The sequence below is a fragment of the Barbus barbus genome (assembly GCF_936440315.1).
Source record: "Barbus barbus genome assembly, chromosome: 36".
Lineage (NCBI taxonomy): Eukaryota > Metazoa > Chordata > Actinopteri > Cypriniformes > Cyprinidae > Barbus > Barbus barbus.
In genome coordinates, this window is record NC_136714.1 from 17,290,777 (window position 1) to 17,308,817 (window position 18,041).

At 39.8% G+C, this 18,041-nt stretch overlaps 1 protein-coding gene across 1 annotated transcript in view; it reads left to right on the forward strand.

The window, feature by feature from the left end:
- Positions 1-18,041, forward strand: part of LOC306855853 (NAD(P) transhydrogenase, mitochondrial-like) — a 44,038-nt gene that overhangs the window by 11,444 nt on the left and 14,553 nt on the right. The window contains exons 8-16 of the mRNA XM_079394773.1: positions 944-1,077; positions 1,582-1,773; positions 2,378-2,531; positions 3,618-3,779; positions 10,880-10,990; positions 12,395-12,540; positions 13,104-13,299; positions 13,731-13,964; positions 15,827-15,987. Coding sequence (XP_079250899.1) covers positions 944-1,077; positions 1,582-1,773; positions 2,378-2,531; positions 3,618-3,779; positions 10,880-10,990; positions 12,395-12,540; positions 13,104-13,299; positions 13,731-13,964; positions 15,827-15,987 — 1,490 coding nt within the window. The remainder of the gene's footprint in view (positions 1-943; positions 1,078-1,581; positions 1,774-2,377; positions 2,532-3,617; positions 3,780-10,879; positions 10,991-12,394; positions 12,541-13,103; positions 13,300-13,730; positions 13,965-15,826; positions 15,988-18,041) is intronic.

Here is an 18,041-nt window from a genome sequence, read left to right on the forward strand (position 1 = left end):
AGAGACTTGGAATATGGCAAACAAACTTTTATGGTGCTGGAGGAAAGAATTACGATTCTTAAGTTTCTTTTGTTGCTTTTCATGGAAAATAATTACATTTTGGTTTAAAAGTACATGAGGGTGAGTAAATGTAAATTAAGTTTACATTTTAACTATTCTTTTAACCATGATCCTGGTTTATCTCAGGATCCTTAAAGGGATAGTTCACCCAAAAATGAAAATTCTGTCATTTACTCACCCTCAAGTAGTTCCAAACTTGTATGAATGTTTTTGTTCTGCTGAACACAAATGAAGATATTCTGAAGATTGTGGGACACTGAGCAGTTCTGGGGCACCATTGACAGAGAAGATTGAAAGAGAAACGGATTACCCGACATAACTAATTACGTACAGCGTAATCACCAATTTAACAGCTCTGTGGCTGCAGATGTGCTTAGTTTATTTGAAGCATATTTCGTCTTAATCTCCGTGACTGAAAGCTAATAAAAATCAGGTGTCTATAACAGAGAATGTTTATGAAGTTTCATACAAGTTGTTTTGTATCGCTCTTGCTTTAGATTGGCAGATAGTTTTTCCAGTTTGTGTTGCTTGTTCAGTACCGCTGGCATTTGAAGTCAGTTCCTGTGACTCTTGCATGCTTGTGCATACTCCTGGTGTCACTCCAATGTTATTTTATTTCCATCCCTGAAGCCATGGAGCCACCAGTTGGCCTTTTTGTACACTACATACCTGGCAGTTTTTAGCACGCTCAGATTGGTAAAACGCATGCAATCTGTTCCACCTTTTTCAGAATAGAGTTTTTCTTTTAAAACCAACAACCCGCAAAGCAGCTTATCAGTATATTAGGTTGCACGGATAAAAGGCACATCAGAGGAGTCTTATTAAATGCGTATCAGTCATGGTTTTGGTTTACCAGTCTCACTGTGCTGAAATTATTATGCAGGTCGGAAGGCCCCTGTGCTGATTACTAAGGAAATGGTGGAGACCATGAAAGATGGTTCAGTGGTGGTGGACCTGGCTGCAGAAGCTGGGGGCAACATCGAGACCACGGTTCCTGGAGAACTCTCCGTTCATAAAGTGAGTACACTGCAACAGAACGACATCTTGGGGGTCTTGCATGAGCTTCATGTGTTTGTCAGGAACATTCAGGGGTCAATTAAGGTATTTTTTATTTTATTTGTTTTATTCAGGATCAATGTATTTAGATTTATCAAGTGTCATGAAGACAATTCAAATTTTAAAGACTTAGATTTAAAAAATACTATTTCAAATAAATGCTGTTCTTTTAAAAATTTTCATTTACATTGCATTTGGCAGACTTTTTTTAATCCAAATCTTGGCGTTGTTAGAGCTATGCTTCACTTTTTGATCAATAGAAATGGAAAAATCCATCAAATGGAAAAAATTTGATGTAATCAGTCACTAGAAAATTGAGTTGGGAGGTCTGATTTTTTTTTTTACATTTTCTTATAAGAGACTTCTTTCAAAAACATTGACATTATCAAATCTTTTGAATGTAGGTGAATATTCACATGTTTGTCAGTCTTATTTCATTAAATGTATTTCTGTACTTTCCTATAGGGTGTGATCCATGTTGGCTATACTGATCTTCCCAGTCGCCTCCCGACTCAGGCCAGCACATTATACTCTAACAACATTATCAAACTCATCCGTGCCATTAGCCCGGACAAGGAAGTTTTTCACTTTAACGTCAAAAAAGAGTTTGATTATGGCACAATGGACCACGTCATCCGAGGTTCAATAGTTATGCAGGTAAACGGTTTCATTTCATTTTGGAGGACATAAAAACATTCTTAATTGTGTTGCATGCTATAGGTCACATCCTAAGTCAGTAAAACCTTTCTTTCAGTTTTATACAAAATTTCACACTCAAACATCTAGCAAAAATCACGCTTTTTTTTAAAGTTGAAATTGCATCTGTGCAAAGTTGGACAAGGCAACATATTACACTTTGAGATTTGGCATTGACTGGTATAAGGAACAATATTAAAGTAAATTAAATAATATTAGCAACTACTTTACTTGTTTTAGATTGGTTGTGTAATTGAAATTAGTAAATTTAATCCATTTTCTTGTAACATAATAATGGTGAAATGAGTATCGAAGTTGTTTTGTGGACTTGCATGTGTTCTCCATGGATACACTGAAGTTTAACACATACAAAACTTTGGCCTGCATAAGATGATGTTTTATCCAGTCTGGCTGTTGACCTAAAATGAGTTTGACACCCCTGAGCTAAAGGATGTGAGCCGTTTGAAATTTATGGCTCAATATCTCTCTGGTGCTCATTTAGCTTTCAATGAGTTGAGTTGTGGCGTTATTTGAATTCTGGCTCTCACTCTCTGTCTGTCTACAGGACGGAAAAGTGCTTTTCCCTGCACCACAACCTAACAACGTACCAGTGGCAGCACCTCCAAAACAAAAGTCTGTCCAGGAGCTGAAGAAGGAAAGGGCAGCTGCCATCTCACCCTTCAGAGCCACCCTCACCACTGCCGGGTTGTACACCGGAGGTAAATCACAGTCCGGCTGCCCTCCCTGCCTTCCTCTTCCCGCCGGATCTCTCTGGGTCCCCCCTGGGGTTAATATGAAAGCGGCTCCCCGTGTGTTTTAAGAGGAAGAGACCGCTGCATTGGTGGCCTCTGACATTGAACTGTTAATAAGGTTGCCGTGTACGTTTAAAGCGTCCCCCCCTTTATTGCCTTTGAGATTAATCCGATTTTTATTTTCTTCCTTTTATCCACTTAACAATCTGCATTGCTAATAAATTCCAAAAATAGCAGCTCCCCTGTTTGGCCGCTTTGTCCCAAGATATGATTAGACTCCAAAGCCCCGCTAAACTAAACGGCACACAAATGAATTCTATTGGTTGCAGACGCCTGAGGACAGCTTGTGTGAGGAGAGGCAACTTTGGCTTCACATCAAAGCGCTCACTTCCTCACTCAGACAAGCCGCAAATACAACTCGCACGTAAATAAACACCGGCTGATAAACAAACATGCAAATGAGATCTTCCTGCCCTTTCATGGTTTTCCTGTATCTGTATGAGCTTCGGTACAGGGAATCCTGACTTGCTCGGAAGGCCGAAATTGCTGCCTTTTATAATCTCGATTGGTCACCTAATTGGCGCAAGCTGCTTTATTTTCCACATCACCTTGGCCCGTTCTGGCATCTGAATGCCAGGAACCTAGGATGATAAAATGGTAATTGTGTTGCTCCTTCCCTCCTGCTGTGTGTGTCTGTCATGGCATGGTGTTGAGGTTTTCTTACTCACAAATTGCAAATGGCTGGTCTGTGAGTTGGCAATACCAAATGGCCTATTATTAAGACCACTGGAAACATTATATTTCCCAGCTTAATACACATTAAATTTTAAAACATTAAAAGTTAAAAATAAATGAGTCGAACGGCAAATGTTCTCTATATTAAAGTTGAGGTGGCACGTGTACATGGCCCACAGCAATGTTTGATTTTAGAGGATTATTGGATGTATAAACGGCAGAGTTGCCCCTGGCACTCGGCTGATTTGTCTGTGCAGTCAAAATTACGTTTACTGAAAACAAACCCATAATGTTTGACATCTTGTTATTTCTACCCAGGTCTGGCTTCAGCGATCGGTCTTGGGTTGTGTGCTCCCAATGCTGATTTCACTCAGATTGTTACAACCTTTGGCCTGGCGGGAATCGTGGGATACCACACCGTATGGGGTGTCACTCCTGCTCTTCACTCCCCACTTATGTCTGTCACAAATGCCATTTCTGGTAAGTTATATACAGACAGAGACACACACACACACACACACTGTGGTGGCCAAAATTAAAGGTAAAAAAGGTTTAAACAACCCCAGGTAAAAAATGGTTTAAGTCAGTTATTTCTATCTTTTGCTGTAGTGTGTCAGTAGGAAATATCAGTTTACATTTCCAAACATTAATTTTGCCATTTATTTGTAATGATCCAGTGAGATTTTTGTTTGCACAAGTAGTCTCAGTAGACTACTTAAATATATACTTAATACAGTATATACTTAAATACAGTAGACTATCTTAAATATCTAAGATGGTGCCGCAGATGGCAGCTACTGTGCTTTGCTCTTCAGTGTTTGTACTGTTTTTGTTTGTTTTTCCTGTTTTGTGTTACTCAAATACGATCAGTTTTTTCAGGGATGACCTGCTGAACATTCGGCAGAACACACCACAAAATCTTTTACCGGATTTTGACTATTCAGATGTTTTGCTGGACATTGTAGTTGGCGGAGCCGCAGCTCTGGTCAAACGCTTCAGGGGGGCGCACAGACGGGGGAAGCGAGCCAGCGTGCTTGTGAAGCTTCGTCAGCGCGGATTTTGAATGCCGTTGCCTAGCATCCATCTGGCGAATCTCCGCTCTCTAACCAACAAAACGTACAAACTCCTTCTGCTCTCCTGGACAAACAAGGATTTTTCTAACTCTGCTGCTCTGTTTCACGGAAACCTGGCTAAATGGCGACATACCGGACAGCGCGTTACATCTGCCTAATTATCAGCTGATCAGAGCAGATTGCGACGCGGAATCAACGGGGAAATCGCGCGGCGGCGTGACGTGCTTTTACATCAGTGAGAGGTGGTGTACAGATGTAACTGTGTTGAAGATGTGCTGTTCAGATCTAGAAACGCTCTTCATTAACTGCAAGCCGTTCTGCTCGTTCATTCTCGTGAGTATTTACATTCCACCGCAAGCGCACGTGAGCACAGCTTTAAAGAAACTCGCTTATATGATCACAGAGAGTGAGCAACAACACCCGGACTCGGTTTTAATCATTCTCGGGTACTTTAATAAAGCAAATCTCTCCTGTGAACTGCCAAAATACAGACAGCACATCACATGTCCCACCAGAGACAGAGACTGTTACACAGCGTTAAAGGACGCATATCACTCGGTTCCACGAGCAGCTTTAGGACTCTCCGATCATTGTTTGGTTCATCTTATTCCGTCCTACAGGCAGAAACTTAAATCTGCAAAACCTGTATTAAGAACTGTTAAAAGATGGACTAATGAAACCGAGCGGGATTTACAAGCCTGTTTCTCTCTCACTAATTGGACTGTTTTTGAAAATGCTGCCACCGATCTGGATGAGCTCACAGAGACTGTAACTTCATATATCAGTTTCTGTGAGGATATGTGCATTCCTACCAGGACTCATCTAACTTACAACAATGACAAACCATGGTTCACTGCGAAACTCAGACAGCTCCTTCAGGCCAAAGAAGATGCTTACAGAAAGGGGGATAAAGTCTTGTATAAACAGGCCAAATACACACTGGAAAAGGAGATCAGAGTGGCAAAGAGGAATTATTCTGACAAGCTAAGGAACAAATTCTCTTCCAGTGATCCTACTTCAGTGTGGAAAGGTCTGAAAGACATCACCAATTACAAGTCACCATCCCCCAGCGCTCTGGAGAATCAACAACTGGCAGACAATTTGAATGTCTTTTTAATGTAGGTTTGAAAAAACAACCCACACCCGCCCTGAACACCTCTCCACACAACCATTAACACCTCCAGCAACCCCCATCTCCCCCACACCTACAATTCAAATCAGTGAAGATGACGTGTGCCAGGTCTTCAGAAAGAACAAAAGAAGGAAAGCACCAGGGCCAGACGGTGTGTCACCAGCCTGTCTGAAATCCTGTGCTGACCAGCTGGCCCCCATCTTCACACAGATCTTCAACAGATCACTGGAGCTGTGTGAAGTCCCCTCATGCTTCAAACGCTCCACCATCATCCCCGTCCCAAAGAAACCCAAAATTACTGGACTTAATGACTACAGACCTGTGGCTCTAACATCTGTCGCCATGAAATAATTTGAAAGACTGGTTTTGGCTTATCTGAAGGACATCACTGGACCCTTACTGGACCCCCTGCAGTTTGCCTACAGAGCAAACAGGTCTATGGCTGATGCTGCCAACATGGGACTGCACTTCATCCTGCAGCATCTGGACAGACCAGGGACTTATGTGAGGATCCTGTTTGTGGACTTCAGCTCTGCTTTTAACACCATCACAGACACCCTTCAGAATAAACTAACTCAGATCTCCATCCCAACCTCTGTCCGTCAGTGGATCAACAGCTTTCTGACAGACAGGCAGCAGTTAGTAAAGCTTGGTAAACTCACATCTAGCACCCGCACCATCAGCACTGGAGCTCCTCAGGGCTGCGTTCTCTCCCCACTGCTCTTCTCCCTCTACACCAATGACTGCACCTCTAAAGACCCCTCTGTCAAGCTCCTGAAGTTTGCAGATGACACCACACTGATCGGCCTCATCCAGGACGGTGACGAGTCTGCTTACAGACAGGAGGTTAAGGAGCTCCAGTATGGCGCAGTCTTAACAACCTGGAGCTTAACACGCTCAAAACTGTGGAGATGATTGACTGGAGCACTCCCCTCACTCACCATCATGAACAGCACTGTGACTGCAGTGGAGTCATTCAGATTCCTGGGCACCACCATCTCTCAGGACCTAAAGTGGGACATTCACATTGACTCCATTGTGAAAAAGGCCCAGCAGAGGTTGTACTTCGTTCGCCAGCTGAGGAAGTTCAACCTGTCACAGGAGCTTCTGAAACGGTTCTACTCTGCCATCATTGAATCCGTCCTCTGCTCTTCAATAACTGTCTGGTTCAGCTCAGCTACCAAATCTGACCTCAGAAGACTACAGAGGGTAGTCCGGACTGCTGAGCTAATCATTGGTACAACCCTCCACACTCTCCAAGAACTGTACTCATCCAGAGTGAGCAAAAGGGCTGGTAAAATCACTCTGGACCCCTCACATCCAGCACACTCCCTCTTTGAACTGTTACCATCTGGTCGACGCTACAGAGCTCTGAGAACCAGAACGACCAGACACAGAAAGAGTTTCTTTCCTCAGGCAATCCATCTCATGAACACAAGAAACCTACCTGCAAAGCTCCCTGAAAAACTATGCGCAAGTGCACCTAGGGCAAAAGCTGCTTTAAACGCAAAGGATGGTCACACCAAATGTTTATTTAATTTAGTTAATTGATATAAAGAAATCTGACATTATTTTTTACAGCATTCCCATTTTACAGTATTTTTACACAAGTGCGTAAAACTCCTTGTGCTAACAAAAATCTCACTGGATTATTACAGTTAATGGCAAAATTAATGTTTGGAAATGTAAACTGATATTTCCTACTGGCACACTACAGCAAATGATCGAATCAACTGATTTAAAACCATTTTTTAGCTTGTGAAAATACTAGTGTTCTAATAATTATGGCCAACGCAATATATAGTTGAAGGAGAAACTAATGAAATTTCTGATATAAAATTTTGAAATGTCACAGGATATCATTTTATCTCAAGCACAAGTCATCAAAGCGCTTTTTCTTCATCTGAGTTTGCCCTTTAGCTACAGAGGGCTCTCAAGTGGGTGTGAATTACCCACTTGCTTTAATGGGCAGAAACTGTCACCTAATTTTATTTTTTTTCTTCCCACCCTTGAGTTAGCATCTGTGATGGGCCATTGTAGCCCACCCGTTAAGGGGCGAATTCAGCTCTTCATTAGTCTAGACTTAAGGTCCCAGGGTTCAGCGGTCTTCAGAATGCCACGCCGTCATCAACCAGGCAGATCAAGGATGCTTCTGTGCTTCGTTAAGCTTTTATTCATTTCTCTAAGCAGGCTGAGAAACCAGGAAAGGTTTCATTGTTTTTAACACCACCAAGTCCTTGGTGGTCTGCATTAAAGAGTCCTTTATGTCAAGAGAGCTATAAACTTCAGATCAAGAGTGTGGGGAATCAACTGAAGCAATTAGTTTGGCTCGACCTACTGCACACTTCCTGTGAATTACTTTATTAGTCTTGTAGAGACATTCTCTTGCTTTTTTGTCGTATTTGCATATGAGGTGTTACATATTTGACACTTATTGAACGATGTCTTTCACAGGCCTGGAAATGTGAGCGAGTTGGAATTCGCTTCTTTCAGTGCCAGAAGTAATGAAGCTCTCACAAAAGTGGCCGAGACGTTAAGCCACTAATGTGGAATTTCTCATTCTCATTGAAAGTGTGGGAGAACTTTTCCAGAAGCATAAAGTTACTCTTTTGTTCCTGGTGGAGTAGTGTTCATATCTTGCTCTTTAATCTACCTGAAACTGGTGAATCAGAATGACTCCACATCGCTTGATATGAATGTTTGAACATCACCTGATCCAAGGAATCTTTACTGATGAACTTAGGCTATTAGATATTGGTTTTGGGTCCATTTGGGCGATGTGGCGGTGACCTAATGGATGTGTCATTGCTTAAAACAGCCCTGCTTTCCAACCATCTCATCGCTTTATTCTCCATGACCACAGAAAGTCTGAAATATTATCCAGCCATTAGAACAACAGCAATCCGTTTGTGGATCTCGAGCAGACTCCGGCATCTTTCATTTTCATCCAAGGGTTTTATTTTACAGATATCCAGACCTTTGCATGTCTGGGTGCGTGTGTGGCGGTTCGTGCCTGCTTAGGTTTACAAATCGTCTGTTGTGTTTCCTGCAGTGTTGTGGTAGCTTGCTCTTGGCCTGCGAGCTGGTCTGTGATCAATTGTTACTTCAGAATTACAAAGTGAGAGGAAATGCTTACCAACAGTTACACACTCCATTGACTTAAGATACCGCTAACTATCAGGGCCACCTCAGGTTTGGTCAGTCGAGTCGATGCCGAGGAAGCATTTGAAAACGATTAAAGAGGTGATGGTTATCAGATTTTCCTTGGGGATGCCAGTGTTGTCCTCGTTAATTCCCGATCAAAATATGATACAAATGACTTGTTTTGAGCGCTGAGAGTGCTGTGCCAGCGTCAAGCATATTATGTAAGATTTCTTGTGGAATTGTGCTTTATTAGAGGGGGAAATGACTGGAACGGTTGTCATAAGCCTAGTTTTTCTAGCTTGAAGTAGTCATACTTTGAGCAAATCTGGAAACAAATGCAAATTGTCAAAAATATTTAACATATATGCTTTATTAGTTAGCATGCATGTAATGATTACATCTGGCTCAAATTCTGATGAAATGCTTATTTGTGTGTTTGTGTAGTTTATGTAGTATCTAGTAAATAAAGTGTAGTAGCTTTTATCAGCATCTGCATTGTTAAAAAATATTTAATTTTAAACTACATTTTTATTTAAAAAAATGTATTTCATTCAAAATTAGTGGTGTATTCCGATATAAATGAATTTTGAAATAAACCATTTAAAAAATAATCATTTAAATTATTTGAATTTTTTTATATATATATATTTTTTTATTATTATTTTTTTTTTCCAGCCATTCAAAATTAGTGATGCATTCTCATGAAATGCTTTTTCTTTATTTTTTTGTAGTCAACATCTCTCATTATAGTGTAGTAGCTGTTATCGGCACCAAATATATTTTCAATTTTATAAAAAAAAAAAAAAAAACTCTAAATCTAAATATAAGACAAAAGTCTTTTATTGTAATTAAATAGAATTAAAATGAATTACTATTTCAATATTTAATATTTCTTACGATTTTATGTAAAAACAAATTAATTATATTAATAAAACTACATATTTATTCATGCCATTCAAAATAGGTGTATTCTGATAAAATGTGAATTTTGCAATCAAACTTTATTTTGAAATTATTTGAATTTTTTTTTTTAAGTTATACGTTCTGTCAGTCATTCAAAATTAATTAGTGACGTATCTCATGGAATGCTATTTATTGCAGTCAACATATATTGCAAATCTGTCATTACAGTTTAGTAGCTGTTTTAGTAGCTCAGCACCCAATTTTATTAGGTTTTATTTTAAGAAATAACTTTATAAAATCTAAATTTAGAGAGGTCATATGATGCTGTTTTAAAGAGCATTATTTTGTGTATTTGGTGTAACAGAATATATTGACATGCTTTAATGTTCAAAAAACACATTATTTTTCAAATACTGTACACTATTGTAGTTCCTCTATGCCCTGCCTCTCTCAAACGCATCGTTTTCTACAAAGCCCCTCCTTCGAACAAGTGCAGTCTGCTCTGATTGGCCAACTAACCCAGTGCATTGTGATTGGCCGAACAACAGCTTTCAAAATTATATTAAAGACCGTAAATAATGTCCGTAGTTTTACCATCAGTTCAAACCCAAGAGGGGAACAGTCGCATGACAGACACGGTGATGAAGCTCGTATGTGTTTGCGCACAAGCCGCGATTTAAGAAAGCTGACTCCACTGTGATGTGACCCTGTCTCACTCACTCACTCTCTCACACACACACACACGACGTGCAAAACTCCGCATTTGAACAGTCAATAGCAAGTACTTAAACTAATAACGAAACATACTTACAGTCGCTGATTCAGAAGCGCCAGATTGTCATAGCAAAGTCAGAATTACCTATTCACGAATAGAAGAGTTTCTCCTAGGTTCACGTAACAGTCGTCCATAAAATGCGTTGCACAAATTCGAACATGTGGGTTGTGCTGTTCTGTTGTAAGTAATCTTAATGTTTCCTAATTGCATCTGCTTTCGGAAGGCCAAATAAAGTGCTATTGCTTCCGCAAAGAAACACACAGCGTCTCCCTGACATGGCTTCATCAGCTTGTAACACTCCAAAGAGGAAGGAAAAGTTGAAATCGCATCATATGACCCCTTTAAGGCAGAACGGTTTTTTAAATTTAAAAATGAATGAATTTTTATGTATTTATTTTAAATTTAAGATGATTTTATTTCAAGAACTACATTATTTGAATTTAAAGTGTTTTTGATATTTTTTTTTATAAAATATTACAAAATGTATTTTAATTTAAATACAATTTAATTTTTGTTTGTTTGTGAAAATAACATGGATGCCGTATGTTTTCAGGTTTGACTGCTGTTGGTGGGCTCTCCCTCATGGGTGGTGGATTACTCCCTAGCTGCACAGCCGAGACCCTGGCTGTACTGGCTGCTTTCATCTCCTCTGTCAACATCGCCGGTGAGTGCACAGAACACCCCATCTTGTACCTGCCAACAGCAAAAGGCAAGATAAAACATTGCTAAAATATAAGAGGCTGAATTTGAGTAAGGTTACAGATGCGAGCAGGTGAGGGCTGTGCACTCGGACCGCTCGCTGCCCTCTGGCTGCCCTGCATCTTGTGTTCGTGAGAAGAGCGGCGTATTCCGTTCCTTCCAGGTGGAATAGTTTAGTCCGTCAAACCTCACACCTGAAGCAGGAAATGTCAGCGTGGCAGTTTTGCTTCAAAGAGCCTCGGTCATGTCATAAATCAGGCTCTGCTCAAAACCAACCAACAGGGCCATTAAGGAGGAAAAGGGGGAAAAAATGGCTTGAAGTGGGCAGTTGGCCAAAATGCCATCCTGAATCCAATGACCCCTTCATTCTATGTCTTGGTACGATTGGCCAAGACGCCAGCCCAGGTCAGAGGGTGTGTTTGTGATTTAATGGCATGGTACTAGGCTTTTACAGCCATTTTTAATCAGGCTACAATAACAGCTTTTCGATATGTGTTCCAGCACACACAAAGTGTCTGAATTTATATATTTATCTTCTCAGAAGGCAGGTGTTTAATTTCAGTTGAAAGATGTTTTTTGTTATTTCCATTCCTCATACACAGCGTTTCGTCCTGCAGTCTCATTACCCATAAACCTTAGAGTTAGAAATCTGGACATTCTGGTCGCTTTTTCCTATCCTCTTTGCAACTGTTTTTATTGTTACAAGTGCATGCAGGGAAAAAATAACAATTGCCCTTTCCAATTTAATTTCAATAAAAGACAAGGAATTTATGGTGAACCTGCTCCATTAATGACAGGAATGAAAACACATTTTATTCTTTGGCCCTGACTGTAATGTCTGGATATCCTTCATATTTAATTGTGGGAAAACGGAACGTTCTTTCTAATGCTGTATACATTGTGTTCAACCATCTAAGTGCATTCACGTCTGAGTTTAAATATTTCACCGGGATCCTCGGAGGAACGGGTCACTAAGGTTCGGGTGAAACTGGATCTCCGTCTGAGTTTCGAATGAAAAGCTTTGGTTTGGTAATCGTCCTAGTAAGTTGCTTAGCTAGGACGGCGTAAGCCAGGAAAATGAATGTAAATGCAATCACATGGCGGTTTAAAAATACTTCGCTAATGAGCAGCAGATGAGTGACTCCCGTCATTCTTCATGGCATCCTTCTGCAACTCAATTAGGACGTTTTACACATTTAAGTGACTTGTTTAAAAAAAATATAGTTTATATTAAGTTAATCGTTCTATTTATTGATATTAATTTAAAATTAATGATGAAAAAATTAAGCTTAGTACACACGTAATGTTGACGATATCATCCAGTTTATACTGTTTCTACAACATTTTTTATTTGTATTTTTTTGATAAGGTGGTTTCTTGGTTACTCAGAGGATGTTGGACATGTTCAAGCGGCCCACTGATCCTCCAGAATACAACTACTTGTATCTTCTTCCTGCTGGTTTGTTTGTTGGGGGTTATGGGGTCGCTCTTCAAAGCGGCTACAACATTGAACAGGTAAGACTGCATTACTTTATTAGTTTATTGCAATTCTTCTGCACCATTTCTACTATGGACATGGATTTTGCCTCAAATTATGCTACTTGTTCAAGTGCTTTGGATCAAACTTACAGTGAAGACAGTTTTAAAATTATTTCAAATATTCTTTATTGAAATAAAGCTGAAATTTAGTTTTTATTAAATATAAGATGGAAAAGCTTATTTAATTTAGTTGTCAACATTTTTTTTCATTTTTTATTTACATTGAAGTACTAAAATTACATTAAAATTGATTCATTTTAATTGCATTAATTTTGTAGTAAAGTAATTGATAAATACAATTTATTAAAATTAATTAGGCTATTAATAATAACAATAATAATAATAATAAAGACAGAAGCTCAAAAATTAAACTTAAAGAGATCAAAGATGCATAGCAACATGATCAATTCAGCTCTGAACACCATAGTAACTTCTTGGCCATGGTGAAAATCTAGTTATGTACTGTAGTTATTTTATAGAGAAATGAATTCTGAAGGATTTGTTTCCTCACTTCCTGTAAACCTTCTCTTTGTGTGCAGATGATGTACTTGGGCTCCGGGTTATGCTGTGTGGGGGCTCTTGCGGGTCTGTCCACCCAGTCCACAGCCCGTCTCGGTAACGCCCTGGGCATGATCGGAGTGGTCGGTGGCATTGCCGCCACTTTCGGAGCGCTGAAACCTTCTCCTGAGCTCATGGCACAGATGAGTGCGGCCATGGCGGTGGGTGGCACTGCTGGTGAGTACACTTGTGTGCTTGTGTCTGCATGCATTTCTTCTTTAGTCAGCGGCCTTTGAACCTCCAAGTGTGTGAATGTAAATGGTAAATAACCTTGTGATTTCCCCGCAAAACCAGGTAATGGTCATCAGGTCGTGTGAGTCACACAGCACGGTATCACGCTTTGTAGCCAGTCATTTCTAATCTAAATTGCTAATTATTCCTGGAAACCTGCTGGAACGTAGTTTAAACCGTCCCAACCAGCCCCAGCTCAAACCAGAAGTCTGCTTGATTCCAGATGCTTCCACCCTGAGGTCTCAGCCCGCCCCAAACATGCCCCCTACACACCCTTCCCCCAACCTGTGCTCCAGATTCACATCAACACACACACACTGCTTCATCGGATGTGACCCGTTTACCAGCAGGCCTGAGTTCCCCTTTGTTGTTTGCAGGTTTGACCATCGCCAAGAAGATCCAGATCTCGGACCTGCCACAGCTCGTTGCCGCTTTCCACAGTCTGGTGGGTTTGGCGGCCGTGCTCACTTGCGTGGCAGAGTACATGGTGGAGTATCCACACTTCGCAACCGATCCTGCGGCCAACCTCACTAAAATCATAGCCTACCTGGGGACCTACATCGGTGGAGTCACCTTCAGTGGATCTCTGGTGGCTTATGGCAAACTTCAAGGTCCTGCTTGTTTGGTTGTATAATAACAATTAAAGGGATAGTTTGGTAACACTTTGGTATAGGGACCAATTCTCACTATTAACTAGTCGCTTATTAGTATGCAATTATTTACAAATTGGCTGTTTATTAGCATTTATAAAGTGCACATTCTGCATGTCCATATTCTACATCCCTAATCATATCCAATACCTAAACTTAACAGCTACCTTACTAACTATTAATTAAATTAGGAGTTTGAGGCAAAAGTCATAGTTAATGGTTCATTAATGGCAAGAATTGGACCTTTAAAATAAAGTGTGACCTGATAGTTCACCCGAAAATGATAATTCTGTCAAAATTCAGTCACCTTGATGCTTCAAACCATTATGACTGACCTTTTTTTGTGGAATACATAAGATATTTTGAAGAACAGTTGTTGTCCATACAATGAAAGTCAATAAGGTCCAGAGACATAATTTTCATCTTTTGTGTTCACAAGCCAATCAGGTTTGGAACAAAATGAGTGAGTAAATGATGACAGATTTTTAATTTTTGGGCAAACAGAAATACTGTTTCTGTTTTGTGTCTGTTTTAAACCGTTCTCTCAATATTTATTTATTGTTTTATTTATTTATTTTTAGGGGGGAAAAAAATTGTTATTTTTATGATAAAGTTTAGTTTACAAGGATGCAGAATTTGACTGAAAAACCTAATTTATTATCACTATTAATTAATTATCACTACTAATTAATAATAGTAACAATGATAATACTTATTATTAAATACAAATATTACATGGAATATTCCTATTACCATTATTCTTATACTAACTTTCCAAGAGAAGTGTTTTGAACAGTAATAATAATAGTTGTAATTTTTCTGTATTTTTGGAGGTTAAACCATTGAGCTTTTATTTTGGAGGAAAACCGTAGTGAGCCCTTAAAACATCTCTTTTGGCAACAGTTTGTTTATAAGCACTTTTCATTATAACACGAGTTGGTGTGGAGTGCATTTACTGTGAACTGAACTGCTCTGAGATACTAAAAAACACAGGATCATGAGCTGATTATGTAAAAGAACACAGTGCCACGCTTCGCTCTCAAATGCACAACGCATATATTTACTTGATTAAATCAAGGCTTTTGAGTTTGATATTTGCACTAGGGTTATTGTGGTTTAGTTTCATTTCTATGAATCATGCAGCCCTGTTAGAAATCTCAATGTCGTGGGTCTAGGTCCTCACTGTCTGGTGCGGCTTTGTTTAACTCACCGGCCCACCGGTGCCACACATGCCTCATGTTTAAAGCTTGGCCAGGCGGAACCTCTCAGAATTTGGCACTAATTAGTCCCTCCACCCCCCAGTCATTTTCCACTTGTCCCTCAAAGCTGGAACACATTATCTTCAGGAGCTTTCCCATTCCTCCACCACTACCACCGCTTTGAAGCCTGCAGGCCTACACTGATAAAGCAGATTAGAAGTCTCATTTTTATCTTTATGAGTTTTTTTCAGTGTAGAGTACTGTACATAATCACCCAATCCAACTGTATCGCTAACTTGTTATGCAGCAGATGCTGTAGAATTATTGATTCAGCTCCTACTGAGTTTTCCTGTGCTCACATACTTGTCTCGCGCTGATGTCTTGTACATATTATTGTTTACAGAGCGCTACCAGCTGCTTAAAATGCACTTTAACAACATGACATGCACTTCTGTTTAAAGCACAACTCAAACAAGCTTCTCATTTCCAAGAAGTTCTAATTTGACTAATTTTACTTCACCCTAATATTTTCACTCATCGTGTTCCCAAGAGCACATGGTGTCCTTAGTATGTGCTAACCCACTTTTTGTGTTGCTCTTCTCACTTGACTTCCTCCTTGTGCAGGTCTGCTGAACTCAGCTCCCCTTATGCTTCCTGGTCGTCATGCGCTGAATGCCACCCTCATGGCAGCCAGTGTGGGCGGCATGATCCCCTACATGCTGGATCCCAGCTATACCACTGGCCTGACCTGCCTGGGATCTGTGTCTGCACTCTCTGCTGTCATGGTAAGGGTTTCACACAGTCTTCTAAAATTTTATTTATTTAATATTTGGCTTGATTATCTTTTATTAATTTCTTGAGTGTTGCTGGGTGATTCAGATGTGTTTTGTGTTTTTTCTTATTTATTTATTTATATAAAATAATCATTTGAAAATAGCATTGTTTGAGCGTTTGGCCAAAATGTTTAATAAAAATAAAAATAAATAAACGTTTTAATTTAATTTAATTTATTAATATTATTTAAAACATTTAAATAATATTTTTAAATATGTATGGACTGAAGTCCTTTTTATTTTGCATTTTCTGTGGAATTATGCAGATAAATTGTAATGAGTAAGAAAACATGCTTTTTTTTTTGCATTTGTTCAGTCTCTATTGTATGTGTATATATATTTGTGTAAATATACATTTTACCCATTTAAATGTGCACAATTTAAAACACTGACTTGCATAGTATTCACACTAAATTCTTTACTTTTAATAATTAGTCATTTAAATTCTTTAAATTACTCTAAAGATGTGCACTATCCATTGACAAGACTGTAGATTTGGAAGAGGTACTAGACATAATAATCAAAGATCATCAGCATGTGAAAATGTTCAAATATGACATGATCCATCAGCCAATATATTGGCCTACCTAGTGACAGTTGTTTATAAAATTACACATTTGGTTAGTATTCCACTTACTGGTGGTATGGGGATGTGGAGATTATGATTTTGACTGAGGTCAGAGATTGAAAAGTTTGTACAACTATGTAGTGAGGGAGAAATTATTTGATCCCTGCTGATTTTGTACGTTTGTCCACTGACAAAGAAATGATCAGTCTGTAATTTTAAGAGTATGTTTAATTTAACAGTGAGAGTCAGAATAACAACAAAGAAATACAGAAAAATGCATTTCTAAAGTTATATATTGATTTGCTTTTTAATGAGTGAAATAAGTATTTGATCCCCTATCAATCAGCAAGATTTCTGGCTCCCAGGTGTCTTTTATACAGTTAAGGTGCTGAGATTAGGAGCACTCTTTTAAAGTGACGACTCCTAATCTCAGTTTGTTACCTGTATAAAAGACAGCCTGCCCACAGAAGCAATCAATCAGATTCCAAACTCTCCACCATGGCCAAGACCAAAGAGCTGTCCAAGGATGTCAGTGACAAGATTGTAGACCTACACAAGGCTGGAATGGGCTACAAGACCATCACCAAGCAGCTTGGAGAGAAGGTGACAACAGTTGGTGTGATTTATTCGAAAATGAAAGAAACCCAAAATAACTGTCAATCTCCCTCAGTCTGGGGCTCCATGCAAGATCTCACCTCGTGGAGTTTCAATGATCATGAGAACAGTGAGGAATCAGCCCAGAACTACACGGGAGGATCTTGTCAATGATCTCAAGGCAGCTGGGACCATAGTCACCAAGAAAACAATTGGTAACACACTACGCCGTGAAGGACTGAAATCCTGCATCGCCCGCAAGGTCCCCCTGCTCAAGAAAACACATGTACAGGGCCATTTGAAGTTTGCCAATGATTCAGAGGAGAACTGGGTGAAAGTTTTGTGGTCAGATGAGATCAAAATCCAGCTCTTTGGCATCAACTCAACTCGCCATGTTTGGAGGAGGAGGAATGCTGCCTATAAGAACACCATCCCCACCGTCAAACATGGAGGTGGAAACATTATGCTTTATGACGATGGACGTTATGACGATGTACATTATGACGATGGACGGGGCCATGTACCGTCAGGGCCAGGGCATTGAAAATGGGTCATGGATGGGTATTCCAGCATGACAATGACCCAAAAACACATAGCCAAGGCAACAAAGGAGTGGCTCAATAAGAAGCACATTAAAGTCCTGGAGTGGCCTAGCTAGTCTCCAGACCTTAATCCCATAGAAAATCTGTGGAGGGAGCTGAAGGTTCGAGTTGCCAAATGTCAGCCTCAAAAACGTAATGACTTGGACCGAATCTGCAAAGAGGAGTGGGACAAAATCCCTCCTGAGATGTGTGCAAACCTGGTGGCCAACTACAAGAAACGTCTGACCTCTGTGATCGCCAAC